The sequence below is a fragment of the Pteropus alecto genome, unplaced genomic scaffold (assembly GCF_000325575.1).
Source record: "Pteropus alecto unplaced genomic scaffold, ASM32557v1 scaffold131, whole genome shotgun sequence".
Taxonomy (NCBI): Eukaryota; Metazoa; Chordata; class Mammalia; order Chiroptera; family Pteropodidae; genus Pteropus; species Pteropus alecto.
This window is the reverse complement of record NW_006434709.1, coordinates 18,026,516-18,045,129: the sequence shown is the minus strand read 5'-3', so window position 1 is coordinate 18,045,129 and position 18,614 is coordinate 18,026,516. Positions and strand designations below refer to the sequence as shown.

At 41.5% G+C, this 18,614-nt stretch overlaps 1 protein-coding gene and 1 pseudogene across 1 annotated transcript in view; both read right to left on the bottom strand.

Moving 5' to 3' along the window:
- LHCGR (luteinizing hormone/choriogonadotropin receptor) overlaps positions 1-18,614 on the bottom strand; it is a 52,071-nt gene that overhangs the window by 11,128 nt on the left and 22,329 nt on the right. Inside the window, exons 5-8 of the mRNA XM_006909607.1 lie at positions 16,807-16,881; positions 16,641-16,718; positions 7,791-7,859; positions 2,649-2,723 (exon numbers count right to left, since the gene is read on the bottom strand). Coding sequence (XP_006909669.1) covers positions 2,649-2,723; positions 7,791-7,859; positions 16,641-16,718; positions 16,807-16,881 — 297 coding nt within the window. The remainder of the gene's footprint in view (positions 1-2,648; positions 2,724-7,790; positions 7,860-16,640; positions 16,719-16,806; positions 16,882-18,614) is intronic.
- On the bottom strand, positions 6,334-6,452 carry LOC112477996 (annotated as a pseudogene).

Below are 18,614 nucleotides of genomic sequence, written 5' to 3'. Positions count from 1 at the left end.
TTTGCAGGGCGATGGTGGCGGTAGTGGTGATGGTGTGTGTGTTTTCGGGGATATATGTATTTTAAATTAGGATTCTAGAAATGGCAAGGTCTCATTATAAAGGAGTGAATCTCATAATAGATTTTCAGTCTCAGTGACAGACCAGTGGGGGAAATATTTTGGTGGTGTAAGTGGAGAGAATGTTTATAGGCACCACTGAAATCCACAGGGTGTAATAAAAATAGCTGCTTGGGAAGCAAGAGACATAGGTCTGGTCCACTGTTCTGGACACAGCCGTGTAGGTGCCCTCAGCGCTCACGGTCATTTTTAAGCAGGCCCATTAAGCAGCTTTTCAAGCAAAGGCTGTTATGCAGGGTGCCTTGTGACTACACTAACTCTGTCATGAACTGTGCCTGAACCAGAGGCAACTCTCTTTAGCTGTCCAGTGGCCAAGAAGTTTCCAGCTTGCCCTGAGAGCTCTGCCTACCTGGTGCAGAGAGTATTCAACCAATCTATAAGATTCTGAGTCCAGAGTACTTTAAATATATGACATATAGATGGGGGCTTCTGGGGTAAAGTGACAGAAGCTGAGACAGCAGAGAAATCAGTGAGCATGAGCCACGAGGTAGTGGAAGCCATAAGTAAGCAGAAGTCATGAGGCTCAGTGGAGATGAGAGATTTGGATTGATAGTGGCAGAAGTTAGGAAGCAGAGAAGGTCAAGAGTTTTAGTGGTGGGAATTAGGAAGAAGAGTCAGAATGGATGATGGTAGGAGCTGGAAAGTATAAGTCAGGAGTTGGTAGTGGTGAGAGCTAGGAATCAGATATAGTCCGGGGTTGATCAATAGTGTTGGGGGTAGGAAGTAGATGGAGGCAAGAGGTGAGAGTGGATAGGAGTTAGGGAGTAGATGGTCAGGAGTCGATGGCGACCAGAGCTAAAAAGTAGATAGAATTTGGGGTTTCTAATGATGAGAGATAGAATGTAGACAGAATTAGAAAGTAGAATCATGAGTCGATGCTGGCAGGAACCAGGATATAAAGAATAACTGGGTCAGTTTATTTCTTCCCCTGCTCAAAACTCTAAAGTCTCTTCATCTCACTCAGAGAACAGGCAAAGTCCCTAAAATGGCCACAAGGCCCTCCATGACCTGGCTTTCTGCCACCTCTCCATTCTTATGTTCTAGGACTCTCCTCTTTGCTCACTCTGCCACAATGGCCTCCTTTCTGTTCTTCAAATACACGCGGCGAGTTCCTGCTTCAGGGCCATTGCTTTTGCTGTTTCCTCTGCCTGGAATGCTCTTTGTGTTGAAATCCAGATAACTTGCTTCCTTACTTCTTTCAGGTGTTTGCTTAAATGACACTTTTTTCAGGATAGTCTTTCCTGACTATCTTCCTCCCCCTCCTTAGAATTCCTTTTTTCCCCAATCAACCGAATCTTCTCTACAACCAACAGCCTCTGGCACACTACGGATTTTATGTACTTATTTGATCCTGTATCTCTTTCCCCATGCTTCTGTTGACTATCTTTCTAGCACTTTTCTCATTTTAAAATTATATGCCTATTCATTGCTTTGTCTGTTTATTGTCGTCTCCCCCACTGTAATCTCTTTCAGGGCAGGGACTGGAGCTTGTTTAGCTCACCCTGTCCTCTGCAGCATGGTGTCTGGCAAACAGGATGGGTTTAACCAATCCATGAGCAACAGCATACTAGGTAGTGCAGGGAGTGATGGACTGGTGCCTCTGTGGAGGGGGTGACGAGGTCACCCTGCATTAGACCTGCAGTGCCTGGAACCCTGTTGCATCTCTCCCTGAAGCCTGACTGCAGCTGCAGTTGTTTCCTGTATGATGTTTCAGGCTTCCCAAGGCTTTACCAAGAGATGACTGATTCAGTTTCCTGTTCCTCTTAATTTTCCAACATGTCCTTACACTGAATTCATACAACTGAGGGAATTTGGCTTTGCTTCCTACCCTGAGAGCCTGACACACAGTAACTTAGCCCTGTCCAGCTAAGTGCCAGGGCAAGTTAGATCTTTGGCCTTGGGTTGCCATGAGTGGATGCTGGGTGGGTAGTCACCTGCTCTGCCAGCACAAGAGGTGGCCCTCCATATTTAGTGTTATGGGTTGAATTGTGTCTCCCTAGGTTCATATGTTGAAGTTCTGACACTCAGCACTTTAGAATGTGACCTTATTTAGAAATGGACTTTCTACAGAGGTAATCAAGTTAAAATGAGCTCATTAGGATGGACACTAAACCACTATGAATCCTTATAAAAAGGGAAAATTGGACACACACACCACACACACACACATGCACACGCACATGCACGCATACACACAGTGCTATATAGAGATTGGGGTTATACTGCCACAACCAGAAGGAACTATCTGGAGCAAGGAGAGAGGCCTGAAGAGATCCTTCCTTCACAGCCCTCAGAAGGAACCAACCCTGCTGACACCTTGATTTTAGACTTCTAGCCTCTAGAACTGAAAGACAATAAATTTCTGCTAAGCCTCCCCACTCCTCCACCCGATTGTGGTGCTTTGTTATGGCAGCCCTTTTATATGCAGAGGATGATGCTCCTCAAACCAGTCTGGGGGTGTGGCCAGACACCCTAAGCAGGCCTGTTGGAGTGCAATGGGCAGGGAGGGGAGGCGGCACGACTATACTCACAAGATGCTTGGCCCCGTGGCCCCCTGGAAGGCTCCATTGTGCATCTTCTCCAGGTGTGCGTTTTGCTTTAGCTCCCTGTGGGGAAGGACAGTGTCCTTAGTGGAGTTTGCACCTCCTGTGTGACCACACATGTTTGGAACAGTCTCTGTGCATGGTGCTCAAGGTTAAAAGGCACAAGGCGGGGTGGGGGGACTGTAGGTAAAGTGGAAAAAAGACATGCTAGTGTTTGGTGAAATTGTGAAATCGCTGGAGTTGTCTTTGGACCCACGTTTCACTGCGATTTCCTCCTACTCAGTGGAACCCTTTGTCCTACAACTTAAAGTACTCACTCCTCCTGTCCTGGACTTAACAGAAGTTTACTATCAGACAGCTGGGCAAGGATGAAAATGCTGCTCCAGTGTTCAAGGCTGAAGGGTGGATGTGCAGCCTGCCCTGTATCAAGGCTCTCAGCTGTCCTGACCTTGGAGGTCTCAGAGTTTGTTAACAGTGATATACTAAGGTTTGTGAATACTTTACTTAAAAAGAAAAAGTAAGGTCGATTCAAAGGTACCCCTTGTCATGTTAATTATACTCTTTTTCAGATATGCATTTCTTAGTGGGTGAGAAAGGGGAGGAAGTAAGTACAGTCTGTGTAGAAAAATGTCCCATACCCTGGCTGCCCCGTGTAGGTCTGTGCTGTGTATATGGTCACCAGGTGTGCATGTTGTGGAAACAAATGAGGGCACTGCTCCTAAGGCCATGGAGAAGCCAAAAGCTGTTATGGCAGTGGCTACCTGAGGGCTTCTGCATCTCAGGGTGAACTGCTCAGGAACAGCTCAGCCTGGCCCTGCAGAGCAGCCTCCTGTCTGGGCCCTGATGCTGGTGTCTCCAAGCACAGGCCTTTCTCTGGGTGGACAAGGGAGTTGCGAGAGGTATCTCTGGGCTCAGGCTTGCCAGTCTTCTTTTCAGCACTTTCTATAAGAGAAGGGTGGTGATTCAAAGAATATTCTGGAAACCCTGGACAGTGGGTACAGTATGCATCCATTGTTGGTGCGATGATTTAGAGCATGGGAACAAGATTCTTCTGCACTACTGTTAAAATGTTACATGCACCAATACCCATGCCCCCTCACCTGCAGGATGCCTAGGTAATTATCTGGCTTATCTCATAGCGTTACGTCTTCTTCAGCATCTTTCTGCATGTCTCCATATCGCTCCTGCCATTTAAGAACTGCAGAAGCCCCTGTATCTTTCTTGTTGGGTGGCTGTTTTCCACATGCTTCTACTAGGTGTTTTCCTTGCTATCCTTCAGCCTTTTCATCAGAATACACCTGTCAGTCTCATGTCGTCCCATCCCCTGGGAGTATTTCCACTTTCAAAGATATGAGGTTGTCAGAGTCAATTGCTGTTTAAAATCTAAATCAAAAGAAATTTTCCTTCCTGAGCCTCCGTGGTTCTTCCTGATTTGGTTTGTTTTAATTATGTACAGTTATAGTCATAAATTGTTGAAACTGGGCTCTATGAGCAAATAATACTCATATCAGCCAGGTCAAATTAACTTTTCAAATTTCATGACAGCATTTACATTTTTTATTAAAACTCAGATCTTTCTGTATACTGATAACTCTGCATTATGTAACTTGGTCAAAAATAAATTCATCTACCACATTTTCCTGGGGTTTCCTTTTGGGAACTCTCCCAGGTGACATGGTCCTCCAGATATGAGAAGCACAGGTAGGGATAACCTTTTGAAGCACAGTGGAAGAATGCCCAACTCCACCCGAAGCTTTCCTAACTGGGGTGCTCCGGGAATGATGGGGACTGACCCTTGGACCCCTGGAAGTGTCCAAGGAAAACCTTTGGGTGGCTGCTCCTCTCTGCCTGGTCCTGCCTTTGTGAGCAGTGCATCTGAGATCTTTGCAGAGCTGTGGTGTCATTGTCCTGAACGACCTTGGATGGGCCTCCTTATGAGGAAGGTGGGAGATACTGGGCTGGACATAGAGTTTGAAAACTTTGCTTGACAGATTTGAAAACTCCTCCTCCTCCCCTGAGTAAATCTTTCAGTGGGCTTCCTTGCCCTTAGGAGAGAATTCAGACTCCTTTCCATGGCCCCTCAATTCTGTGTGATTCGCTCCTGTCCCATCTCTAGGTTTATCTCACACCAGTCTTGCCATGCTGATGACCCTCCAGCCACACTGTCCTCCTCCCAATTCCTGGAGCTTATCGATTTCTTTTCTTTCCCAACTCAGGACCTTTGCACATGCTGCTTTCTCTTTCTGTAACACACTTCCTCTCACTATTGCTGTGGTGGACTCTGTCATATTTCAGGCACAGCCTAAATGTCATATCCTCCACGAGGCTATCCTCGAACACCTGACCTAAAGTCAGTCACTCCCCTGTGCTCTCGCAGATCTCAGTGATGGGTTATTTCCTTCATAGTATAGATTACAGCCTGCAAGAAATTCATTTATTTATCTGCCTTTTTAATCTGTCTCTTCTGCTAGAACGGAAACTTCATGAGGACAGAGACCGTTTATACTCTACTATTATAGGCCCAGCCTGATGTATTGGTGATGCTTAATAAATGTTTATTGAATAAATAAATGCATGAAATTGATTTGTGTTCTTGGTTTACTCTTTCTCGTGGCAATGAGGTGTGGGAGGTACAGAATCTTGACTAATTGGACTTTTTGAGGTCCATATCCATTTTGGCATCTCTGATGCGGCTGAGACACTTCTGACCAAGGCCCTCCCTCCTGAAATCCTATTTTCTTTGATCTCCCAAGGACGTATTCCACTGGTTTTCCTTCTACCTCTGTTTGCTTCTGCCCTGGCTTTTCTTCCTCGTTTTTTATTCTTCTCCAATTTTATATTCAATCTCCTTATTTTTCCCCCTTGTCTAGGTCACCCCAGCCACAAAAAACTTCAGCTACCCCCCTCTATTCAGATAACTCCGACATCTATGTCTCTGGCTCTGAACTGCCCTTTCCAGCCCTCTGTCCTCACTGCTAACAGGTGAACCTTCTGTAAGCACCCCTCTCGCACTTCTCATCCCAGAACTTACAACAGCTCATTTTCTGCAGAAGAGATTCCAAATTCTTTACTCTGGCATGTAAAGCCCTTCCTAATTTATGCCTAAACCACAGCTACTACTTTCTAAAAGGTAGTGTTTGCTGGTCTATGAATACACCTCATGCTTCCTCCACTGGGCCATTCCTTGTGTTGTCCTCTGCCTAGAATGCTTTTTCCTTCTGCCTTTGCCTAAGGCCCATCTCAAAGTCTGCCTCCCTCACAAGGCTTCCTCTGATTTCCTTCTCTCCGGCTTTTGAAATCCCAGAGGACTGCCCAGAGGACTCTCAAGGCAGGCATCCTGCTTTGTCTTCTGTTTTAGTTACTACTTAGTGTACAATTGATATGCCATTTGGAGATGCTTATTCTCAGGTTGTAAGCTCCTGTGGGGCAAACAGCAGGGTTTATTCATGTTCATTTCTCCTCAAAATATAGCATGGTCCTTCAAACACAGATGATGCTCGGCAAACACTTGTTGAGTGAACAATGGAATGACATATCTGAGAGTATTGTGCCAGGCTGAAACAGATTTAGTTTCAATTTATTTATTTTTACTTTTTAGGAGAGGCCACCCTTGGTTGACCTCACAGATTGAAAGGACCTTGTTAGCTTACAATCCCTTATTTTTTATTTTTTATGCCTACAGCACCTGGTCTTCCTAGGTGGTCTCCCATCCAAGTACTAACCAGGCCCGACCTTGCTTAGCTTCCGAAATCAGACGGTTTCAGGCTTGCTCAGGGTGGCATGGCCATAGACTTGCAATGGATTTAGCTGGCTAGAGTAAAGCCTTCATTAAATTCAAGTCAACAATAAAATAAAGGAAAATTTACTCCATGATAGGGAGCACAACTTTTAAAAAGCTACCATTTCTTGAACACTTGGTATGTGCCAGACCTGTGTTAAGAGCATAAAAATATAACCTTATTTAATTATCATTTATTCATTCATAATTAATTATGTAATGTAATAAATAATAAGTGGGCACCTACTCTGTGCCAGGCACCAAGGATACAAAACAGACCTTTTTCAGTTTGGTGGGGGTATCCTCAAAACAAGCCTATTAGTGGCTCCATTTTATGGATGAGAACACTGTGGCTTAAATGAGTTAAGTAACCTCCTCAAGGTAGCTGATAAATAGTGGGATTGGGGATGAGTCCCAGTCAGTGACTCTTAGATCTGTTTTCTTATCCATTAAGCTATGTAGCATGGTATCAATATAATAGGGTCTTTGGTTAGTATTGGTAGTTAAAATAGTATATTATGTAGACTTCTGCTACTCAACTTCAGACTGGCAGCACCAGCGTCTCCTGGGAGCTTGTTAAAATTGTAAATTCTCAGTGCCTACACTAGACCCATTGAATCAAAGTGTCTGGGGTGGGGACCAGGAATCTGTGTTTTAACATCTCAATGTTATTCTTATGTAGTGTGATCATCACTTCACCTTGTATCTGTTATAGTTCAAATAGCCCTTGCCCTGCAAGCTTTGTGAATGAACTACTCTTATAGAAAAGGAGCCATAGAAAGAAAGAGGGGTTGGGAACAATGAAGGAAGCAGTCGGGATACTCCCCTTGAGTTAAAGGCTGTTAACACTGGGGGCTGGAATAGGGTGTGGTGAAAATGCAGAGCTCTCTCGCCCTGTGGAAAATGAGCAACCTACTCCTTCCTTCCCCTTCAGCAGTAGGGAGGTGGGACTCTGAGTAGGTCTATTGTGGCTGATTAGCTGATAAACAGTGTTACTCGATTTCTCTGCAGTGGGACCAAGGGGAAGAATTTCTTTGCTGAAATAGTACTGCCTCAACCTGAGCAAGGGGGCTAAATAGGGAGGCTGTGAGATGGAGGAGCCTAAAGTAGGGTGTTGAATATTTCAGCAAACTGTCAACTTCAATGTATCCAGGCTGCATCTCTCTTTGAAATCAGGGTGCTCTGGGGTTTTCAGCCAGCCAGTTGCCTAGTAACATGCATGAAACACTGAGGACTAGCCACTTGAAAGTATATTTTTGTCCTGAGTTAGTTGCTGAAGATCGAATGTGATTTGGTAGCCAGAGTAATATTTCATTTTTATTCATGAGCTGGGGAAATAAGCACATACTTACAGGGAAATCAGCGTCGTCCCATTGAACGCATGACTTTGTATTTCTTCGAATCCATTTCCATATAGTTTGCTGAAGAGGGAAGAGAGACAGTTTAGGAACGAAGGAAGCAGTTTGGAATCACACATTCTCCTGTGACATTTCTTATTAAGATAATTACTGGCATTCACGATATCTAGCTCTTTCTCTTAACATTTTAGATTCTAAGGGCCTGGTAAAATGAAGCTATTCTTTTTGCTCCATTTTGCCTCTACCTCCACCATTACCACCACCACCAATTTTAAGTGTTTATTAATTACCAGTTACTTGACCAGCCATTCTACATGTACTTTTGATTTAATCTTCATCGTTGTTTCCAGTATCCTGATAAGAAACCTTCCACGATGTTGTGTAGCCTGCTTAAGGTCAAAGAAGGCAGTGGCAGAACTGGGGTCTGAGGCCAGAGCTGTCTGATTAACACTCAGGTCTTGCCTGTTTGGGCACTATGGACTTTCTGGGTTGCTGAAAGCTGAGAGCAGAGGGAGGTTCCCATACTGAGTTAGCTGTCTTTTCTCTTGGATGAGTATGTGTTTTTGGTGATGCCATATTTGGCTCTACAAACAAGAAAATTTTAATGTCTGTAAACAGTTCTTTAAGACCCATTAGTGGATAGTGAAATCAATTTAGTTGGGTGCAATCAGCATTTTAAAAAATGAAATAGAAGTGATTAGAACAATGGAAAATATTGGATTGTGTTGCATGTAATTAGGGTAGTAGGGTTTATTACATTTTGTTCCACAATTTTTGTATGTATATACATAAATGTTCACATGTACACATGCACACACACACACACACGTCAACCCAGAATAAGACATAAGAGGCTCCACAGAACACAGATGCTGGGAAATGTTAGAGCCAGAAGGGAAATTGGAGAGAATCAAGTGGCACTCCTTCATTTTGTAAAGAAGGAAATAGGCCGAGAGGAAAGTGACCTGTCTAAAGCCCACAGTAGGCAAAAATGGGACCAGAATACATGTTGTTTGTGGCTACTTCTAGCACATCAGTTTTGCTGTTTGTTTTACTTTTCTTCCCTGAGATGGCCCCCTTTCCCTCCTGCAGGGCTGTGTTTGATGCCATGTTCTCAGTGTGACCTTTCCTGGCTGCCCTATTTAAACCACCATCCTTACCTCCCCCAGCATCCCAACATTCTCTATCCCCTTCTCTGATTTGTTTTCCCTCTGTTGCTTTCTCATTGTATGGCCCATGATTCTATTATACTTGTTCATTGTCTACCTCTCCCAGTAGAATGAAAGCTTTTGGAGAGCAAGGATTTCAAACTGTTCTTTTCATTGCAGAATCCTCTGCATCTACAACAGTGGCTTGCACCTGGGATGATTACAATAATTATATGTTAAATGAATTGGATGAACAAGTGGACCTATAGAAGATGATTTTTTTTACTATAAATCATAGTCAAACAAGTTTGAAAGCCAGAGTCTTACACAGAAATATTTTTATAAGTTTTCATGTAAGATTTGAGTGAGAAAGGGCTGTGGTAAGATATAAAATTAAACTCCTGTATCTGGCGAGACCCTAGGTTCCCTTTGCAGTGTTGCTGGCAGCTGAATGGCCATGTCAAGAACAGGCTGGGGGGTGTGACTTGAGAGACAGTTTAAACACATTCTCCACCTGCTTATACTCCACATGGCTGTTGTCTGAAAGGTTTCCCTAGCCTTTGTTAGATAAAACAAGCATTGAATTTCATCTTGGTGTATGCGTATATGTTTGCGTGTGTGTGTGTGTGTGTGTGTGTGTGTGTGTGTGTGTGTGTGTCTGTATGGTTTCTTTCCATCAACCACATGAGACAAACCAGCATATAAATAAATAGAAGTGGGACTCATGTTGAAGCATGATGTTTGAACACTGACATTCAGAAAATACAGAGATTATAAAATAATTTATAAAGTCTCCCTATTAGATTGAGTTCAAAGAGAGCAGGGGAGCATATTTAATTCATTCTGTAAAACCCCATGCCTCTCATGATGCCTTCTACCTTGCTCAGTCATCAGGCTGCGTGTACCAGCGGATTTGCAGTACTATGGGACGGGAGCCTTCCCTGGCATCCCCTGCTCTCGTTTGCTTTCTTTTGGAGTTCTGAGTTTACAGCTTCACACACCAGCTCTTAACTATATTCTGTAGTGGATTATTGTGTGCCATTTTTCAATAATTTCCCTTCCCCATTTATATTGTAGAATCTGAGGGGATAGGAATTTGGTTTATACCTGTTGTCTTGCATAATTACACACAAGCTTCTTGTCTTCTTAGCACTCAATCCCACTGGAATTTTCCTTTTTAAAATTTTACACTTACAATATTATTCTTTTGCAAAATCTTGTCATTTGGAGGGTTGAATTGCTATATAGCAGTTTCTTTTAGATGAAGGAATCACACCTGTTTTTTCTCTGAATCTTTGAAACTGGATTTCTTAGAGTCTAGGCCAGTGTTGATCACGCATTCTCCTCCATCCACTGAATCAGAATCACCTGGAACTGCTTGCCAGCCATGCAGACTCAGACCTACTGACCAGGTGTACCATGGACCTATGGAATCAGATAGTAGTGACATCCAGGAACATGCACTTTTATAACAAGATCTCCCAGTGAGCCTTGGGCATGACACTTTGGGACCACTTGTCCTAGGGTATATCATAGGATGATGCAGCTCTCATTATTTCCATGGTGTCATCAAGTGGTCTGTTGGTCAGAATTGAGTCAAGAGTCTGGTCCCCTTACAGCTTTCTCTGCCTCCTAAATGATGAAGCTATGTGTATAGTGGATCAAGAAAAAGTAGCCCCTACTCTGATTTTGGCAAAGCAAATCTGCCAGCAGTTGTCTGGACACCGTCCCCCATCACTGCTAGGTGCTGCCCTGATCCTAGTTCTGATACATATTAGGATTTTGTACTTTTTTTGCGGGGCTCACAATCTCATTGTTCCAAATGACGTCTCATAATTAAATCTGCAAGTCCTGAGCTCAACTGCCTGGGCTTGAATCCCACCCAGTCTGCTACTTATGAGCTGAATTACTTTGGGTAAGTTCCTTAACCTCTCTGTGTCTCAATTTCCTAATCTGAAAATAGGGATGATAAAAATAGTATTGACCTCAAAGGCTGTTGTGAGGATGAAAACAGTAAACATACGTTAAATGCTTAGAAATAGGTTCTGGAACACAGTGTTAAAGGGTTGCTCCTATTATTATTATATTTGGCAGTGGCCTCTAGTTCTCTGGCTAGAACAGAGGGAAATGGTCTCCCTTTCCGTGCTCTGGACAGAATTTCCATGAAATGCAGCCACCTGTTTAAATGAACTCTATTGGCCTAGCAGCTTTTCTGTTCCTGGGTGGAGCAGGTCAGTTTGGTGGCCTAGGCTGCCACAAATGTACTCACTCTCTGAAAGCCCTCAGCCATCTTAGGTCTGTGTTGGCATCATTGGCATTTTTGCACTTGGACATTTTCATGTCTTTTGTTTTTTTTTTGAATTGCCTTGGTCCTACTTGTGCCAGCTTTCCAAAGAACACAGCTCATTGTTTCTTTTTCAGCTGTTGCTCTTCGTCCCTGTTCTTATCAGACTCAGACAATAGAATGCACTGCATTGTTTTGATTAAAAGAGTGAGTTTCCTTACTCTGGAGAAATTACAAATGTGAGTGGGAGACCTCACGTTGTCAGGCATGCACAATGCTTTCTTTATGCCCTTTAAAACATTTGGAGAGTCACTTCAGATAATTTTTTCCAAAACATCATGGTGTCAGAATTAAATGAGAAGGGCTTCCTTTGCCTTGAGGATGCTAGGATGCTGTCACAGGCACAGACATGAATTTTCCCCCTCTCTGTTACAATAGTTGCACCTTATTTTAAAGTATTGTCTAGGTTTTCTATTCAAATGTCAGTAATTGTGATTCAAACAGAGAGAATGGCACCTTTTTATTTAAAATAAGATTCAGGCTTTAGAACTTAACAATATATGATACTCTGCCTTATAACAAACTCCAAATATTCCTGGGCTTTAGAAGCATTTCTGGGGTTATATTAACATTCTGTCATAGTTCCCTCTTGGATCATGTAGCCACCTAGTTTTTGGATGATTTCAAAGAAGAAAGCTTAATTTTTATTTACAGATCCTCAGGGTCTCAAAAAGTGGCTCCATTGCTAAAGGACAAAGCATACTATTTCAGAAATATGTCCTGTGGTAGTATATATATAAGCAAAATTTTATCAACAATTATACAAACACCATCCTAAAGAAGAGGGATCCTAAATTCACTACTGTCTAAATTCACTAAAGTACTCCATGTGGTACTTTCTGAAGTCCTTTTATATCTGAATAATTCTTCATGTATAAAGACACTTCTCTAGTGGATGCCCTGCAATGCTTGTATGGATAACTGTCACTGGTCACTACTCTATGCTGCCATGACCCTAGTTTTGAACGTTCATCAGGCCCCCATTTCCTTGGGGCTCAAGTCTCTAAGGCAGGGGGTCCATCTCTTTGATCTGGGTATGCCTCCTGCCTTTTAGCAGCACTGGAGTTTTTATGTTTCCTTCCACCTCAGTGAAATTCATGTCAACTTATATGACTTGATCATATGTAATAATAAAAAGGTGACAGGCATCCAAAAGAATTATGACAGCAATGGATTATAATATATTAAATAAAATTTTTGAAAAATTCATGTCCCATAGTAATACTTGAGAGAGAGGGGAAAAGAAAAAGAATGAAACCTCTTGTTTACAGAAGAGTGCTAGATAATAAATGTATAGGAATGAATGACTTTAAAATTACCATTTTGTAACTGCCTATAATAACCATTTTGTAACTGCTAGTAATAACTGAATAATCAACAGATGCTGAAACCAATGGATGAAAGGTTATTGGCCGAGTGATACAGAAACTCAAATTATCCCACTATGATTTACTTATTAATGACAGAGGGAAATAGGCACCCTTATGATGAAGGTCTGTCGGTCACCACCTTAACCAACTGGCCAAGGAATAGGACATGATATGCCTCCCGGTTTGATGCAGTGGGAGAGACACAATGTCTCCTTTGCAGTGTTCTTGCAGAACTGTTAACCTAAATCTAGTCATGACAATACAATCAAATGAATCCAGACAACTGGCCTGGGTCCCTCAAATGATTCAGTGTCATACAGAACAGAGGAAGGCAGGGAGGGGAAAGTCCTGGGAGTTGGGATGGGAGGTGAGGTTGGGAAGACTGGGGACATAACAACAAAAATGCAATGCATAAATTTTGATTGAATTCTTAGTTTCAAAAACTCTATAAAAAACATTTTTATTTGAATATTGACTGCATGTTGGATAATATCATTAAATTCATGCTGATTTTCTTGGTTGTAATGGCGTTGTAGTTATGTAGAATGTCCCTGTTTTGGGGGAGATATATGCTGGAATATTGTGGTATGAAGTGTCATGATGTCTATAAACTTCTCTTCGATTGTTTAGCAAAAGGGAAATTGGTTGAATATACTTGCATATATAGAGACAGGGTAGGCTGACAAGCTGTTAATAGGTGAATCTAGGTAAGGTGTATAGGGGAGTTCATAGTTCTATCCTAAAGCCTGAATCCTCCTTTCTACTTGTGAGTGGAAAGGCAAATGGAGAGTGCATCCAATTATCAGTTCAAAATTTCAAAAGAAAAATATTTAAAATGAGATGATGTGACACAGTATTTTAAGGATGGTCTAAAACAACAAGCTTGCTGAATGTTAGCTTTTAATTGTGGTAGTGCAGTGTAGATGATGCAGTGTGACTGAATTTGCACAAGGAGGTATTAATCCCATTGGATAGACAGAGACAGAAGCTTGTCGAGGTGGTGTGACTTGACTAAGGTTGGTTACATGCACAGCCAGGATTAGAATCTAGGCTTTTTATTTCAACACCCAGCAGTCTCTCTACTGTGGCTTGTCACAGGTGCAGCCTGGAATTTTGTCATCCTTTATTGGGCATCCTTTCTCTGTAGGGTCTTAGAGAATTATTTGCCATGACCTTTCCTTCTCTTTGTGGAGTTCAGACATCAATCAAGGTTGTCTCCTTTTTGAGACTGGTATTAACAGTCATCTAGAATATTTTAAAGGTAGTGCAGCCAAATCCTGTTTCAGCAAGGGAGACATTACAAGGTGGCCTCTTGAAGAGATTTAATGAAAAGCCAAAAGGCTATAAAGGGACATAAGACTATAATGCATAGTTTTAGCATTAGCCCCACTGAGCTCTTCAGCATCAAGCAAAGTGTTTTGTTTTCATTAAATGAGCTCACAGTTGGGACAGATTTGAGTGGGGGGAGAGCAGGAAAGCTTCCAGAAAAGCAAAATCTCAAAAACTCAAAATCTCAAAAACCACTAATGAAGAGAGGCTTGCTTTCATTATTTTCTAATTAGAGAATTAAACTTCATAGTAGAGAAAATAAGGTTTTCCTCTTTAAGCGTAACAACCTTTTTCTAGTGGGGTGCTCCACATGATCTTTCACTTACAGAAGGGCCCATTCAGCTGAGAATAAGTGCCAAACAAATGACGATCTCTCCCCTTCCAGATGAAGGGTTGAGAGTGAGGAAGGGGATGGAAGCACAATGTCCCCAGGGCTCTCTGAGAGAGATGGATCCACAATCCACGTTAACTTCAGAGGTGGGGCAATTGCGCCCTGCTGGTAGGTACTATTAGTCTTAAAATCATAACTAACATAAATTAGTGGTCCTAAAATAAAAATACCATGTAGCTCTTGTGTGCAAATGCTGAGATGTGATGTGTGAAAAGGAAACTTTGGTTGTTCCTTGAGTTTGGTGGGGTGGCAGAGTCTTGTGAGCTTGTAGAACCTAATGGATTATCTCTACATTCCTTTTCTTATTGATCTTCCTCCAGGTCTTCTGCCCTTTCATTCCTATTCTACTTCACTCTCACCACTGTACATTTACTTGGGAGGAGTACCTATTGGTTCCTGATTAATTTTAGATTTAGGTCAAAATCAAAAGGAGTCTTGGATATGAACTTTGGATGAAGGCTACGCGATTGGGTGGTTTCTTTTTTCTTTTTCTTTTTCTTTTTCCTTTTTTTACCATGTTCATAGTGACTTCTAAGCCTTTAACCTCTTATCCTGGCATTCAAAACTCTCTTTAATTCAAAGTCTCCTCCACTCCTTTTTATCTAAACGTTTTTAACCGTATTTCCTATCCCTTAAGCAGGATGTTTACTCCCAATGAATACGCCTCATCCTGTGTTTCTCCTTTCCACAGCCATGCTTTTGCTCATGCTGTCCTTTCACTTGGATTACTTGCTTTCCTTTTCTTGGTATATGGTACAACGTAATGATGAAGACTATTACTCTGGAGCTAGACTGTCTGGGTCTAAATCTTGACCTTGGTCAAATTACTAAAGCTCTCAGTGCCTTGGTTTTCTTATCTAAAAATGGGGCTGATAGTCCCTACTTACTAGGGTTGCTGTGTGACTTACATGAGTTTTTAACCCATTTCCCGTTTAGAAAAAAAAAAGTGCAGCTCGCTACCAGCGTTAATTTAATTTTACATAAAAACACTCTTTGAGGTTGAAAAATCTATTTTCAATGTGAAAATAAAATATAAAAACTGTTCTTGGAGTTATTTCTAAACAGAACTTGTCTCTAATCCTAATGTAACAGAAATGTATACATAAATCGAATTCATCAAATGAATCTTTGGCTAATAACTGTTTGAGAATGATGTTACCGTCACATGTAGGAATGCTACATTTTCTAGGATTTGACATTTTCAGCGATTGAAAATTACTATATTTTGTAAATGGAAATACCGCTACTAATAACAGAATGCTATAAATAGAATGATATCATTTGTTTCCAAAGACTATTGATATACTAGAGCAATGTGAAAATAATAATAAAAGCAAGATATTTCATGGCAAACTTTGGGGGTAAGGTTAGGACTATAACTCATGCTTTATCTCAGGGTGAATGCTGCAGCCACAAGTGCCGCTGGTGAGTATTCTCAGGGCAAACGGGAAATGAGTTAAAAAAGTACTTTAAAACAGTGCAGGCCTTTAATAAGTGCTGTATGAATATTATAAATGTTACTGATTCTACGAAGTCTAACTCCACCATGCAGCCTCCTCTGAGTCTGGGATGGGCTTGAGAGTCTGCATTTCTAACCAGCTCTCAGAAGATATGGTAGATGCTGGACCATAGTTTGAATAGCAAGGTCTTAGGAAAGAGCATGAAAGGGATGGAGCCTGTGAGCATGGTAACCTGATGAGTGATGGTCAAATAAAAAGACATTATTTTCAAGTATTAGGAGATGTAGGGAATGGGCATAGATGGTGTTGCTTCAGAGACAATGTCAGCAGGTTCCAAGAGGAAGGTGAAAAAATCAGAGAGAGAGAGCAAGAGAGAGCAGAGTCCATTGATAAACTACTCTACCTACTTGGAGAATACCCTTCCAAACTCTTCTCAGTTGAAACTTGAAATATTTGTGCTCTCTTTTAAACAGGGCAGCCACTCCCCTTCAGGCTGTCTCTTCCCGGCTTCAAAGCATTCCATTGATGCAATGAACAATTTCATCTGCTGGAAATTTGGTCACTGTAAATCCCTAGGGCCCATTTGATTAATTTTAAACTGAATAGATTGGTTGGTTTTCATGTGAACATGTGACCCAGCTTGGATCCCATACATCTCCTCTCACCTTTGGCATTTTAGGTCAAAAAGAATGTCACCATCGAGTGAGGGGCACAGAAAAAGATAAGAAGGAACTCACTTTAAGCTAGAAGTGAGAATAGCAGGAGGCTTTATAGCAGAACCTGAATCTGGGAGTTTACTCACAGTGTTATGGATTCGTTATTCATCCCTCGAAAAGCATTTCCTGGTATGGTGGTGATGTGTAAGTTATCGCAAATTTCCCTTGAGGAATGAAATGAGAAATATTTACTCTCCAAATTTGAGCTGCAAATAGGAAACTCTTATGCATAGCAATCAGCCTGGTACTTACAGAATGAAATTAAATTCTGAGGAGAAGATCTTCGTAACATCTGGAAGCTTTCGGATGCCCGTATTACAGATGCTCCTGTGATTTGGGGCAAGTAGGGATGTGGGCAGAGAGAGTAAGTGATTATTATTAAGGCAAAAAGATAAAAATAGTAGAAAGACATTTTGCAAATACTGTTTTCACATTAAATTAGAAAAAATATTGAGTTTGGCTCTATTAGTTACACTTTAACTGTTGACGATTGTGAAAATTTAAAAGTCCCTAACGTTATAGGAGAAATTGCTCTAATGATTTGTATTTAGAGATCTAGGGGCTGGAACCAAACTTTCAGGTATTTTTTATTTATATTTATTTTTCCAGCCTGTCTTTTCCTATAGCATCAATTGCATTTTCCTATAGTATTGCATTCCAATTTCCTTTTGGTAATTAGTTTATGCCATGCTCTTGAGAGTTCTAGAAATCCCCCTAAAACAGCTTTAAGCTCAAACACTTTGGGAAGATTATTCTCCATGTTAGCAATCCATATCTCTCATTATTAAAAATCTTCCTTTATTTAGCTACTGTACGATTCAGGAAGTTCTTCCTTCTATCTCACTGAAATCATTACACATGCTTTTGGTTATTTAAGCTACTCAAAGCTTCTCTTCTTTTTCTCCCACCTTTTATTTAAACTTCAAAGAAGAGATAGGCTTCAGTGGTAGGTTAAATTAAAGGATATTTTATTACGCAAGAATGAGAATCCTTTAGAGGAGTCTAGGATTTCCCCCAGCCAAATTTTAAATTTACCATCATGGACTGTGGACCACTGACGTGAACTGCCTGGCACCCTGGTGACAGTGAAAGGTTTCTCTTTTGGCTTTCTCTGGTTCTCCTCCTTACTTGTTACCCAGATCACAGTGAATCCTTGCCCTGTTTGTGACTGGTGATAGCAGTGTGGGCCTAGGCTGCAATGTGTGCTGGAGTTGGGGGAGTATCACTTTTTTGGGGGTAGAATGCTATTCAATAAAGACAATGATTCTTAGTTAATAGGGGGCTGCAGTTATCAAATTTGGTTCTGGGATTTTCTTATGCTTTCTCAAAGTGGTTAATGCTGACAGGCTTATGTGTACTGTAGAACCCTTGAAGGTTTGGAAAAGCAGAGCACCTGGGTTAGAAATCATCCAGCTTTGGAGCTACCAAAAGAGCTACTGTTAGTGCCAGCCACAGCTCCTTCAGGGGCCCCAGAGCAAGACTGCAGATGACATGGAATGCCAGAGAGATGTCCCCACCATATTTGGGGAGTTGTGGACTTTACATGCTCTGGAGATTTTGTGAAATTTATCAGGAATAAGAGAGAGAAAATATCTTTGTTAGAGGGATTCAAATTTTTCTGTGTAAATAAGTGATTATTGGACATAGTGCTAAATTATAGATTGTTTCAAATTTCAGAGATTTTGGTAATGCTGGCATGGCAGTGAATCTATAGGGCTATAACTAGTTGTACTCAACTTATAATTCTAACTAGTGGGCTTACTCAGAGTTGATGGAATAGAAACTACTGATTTAGTTTACATGGCACAGTGACTATGTGAAGGCAATACTTAAAATGTTTTCAGGTAATGAATGAATGAACAAACAAGATAAAGGAGATCAATAATTCTCAACCTGGGATGAGAAACGCCTCTCCCACTTTCACATATCCTCTGTCCACATCACCACCTCACCTTAGAGATTCAAATGGATCCTTTTTAAAGTGTTATGACCCCATTCCCCATTAGCTTTGGAAATCACTGCAAAGAGGTGATAGTCTCTCAGGTGTCTGGGACAGAGAA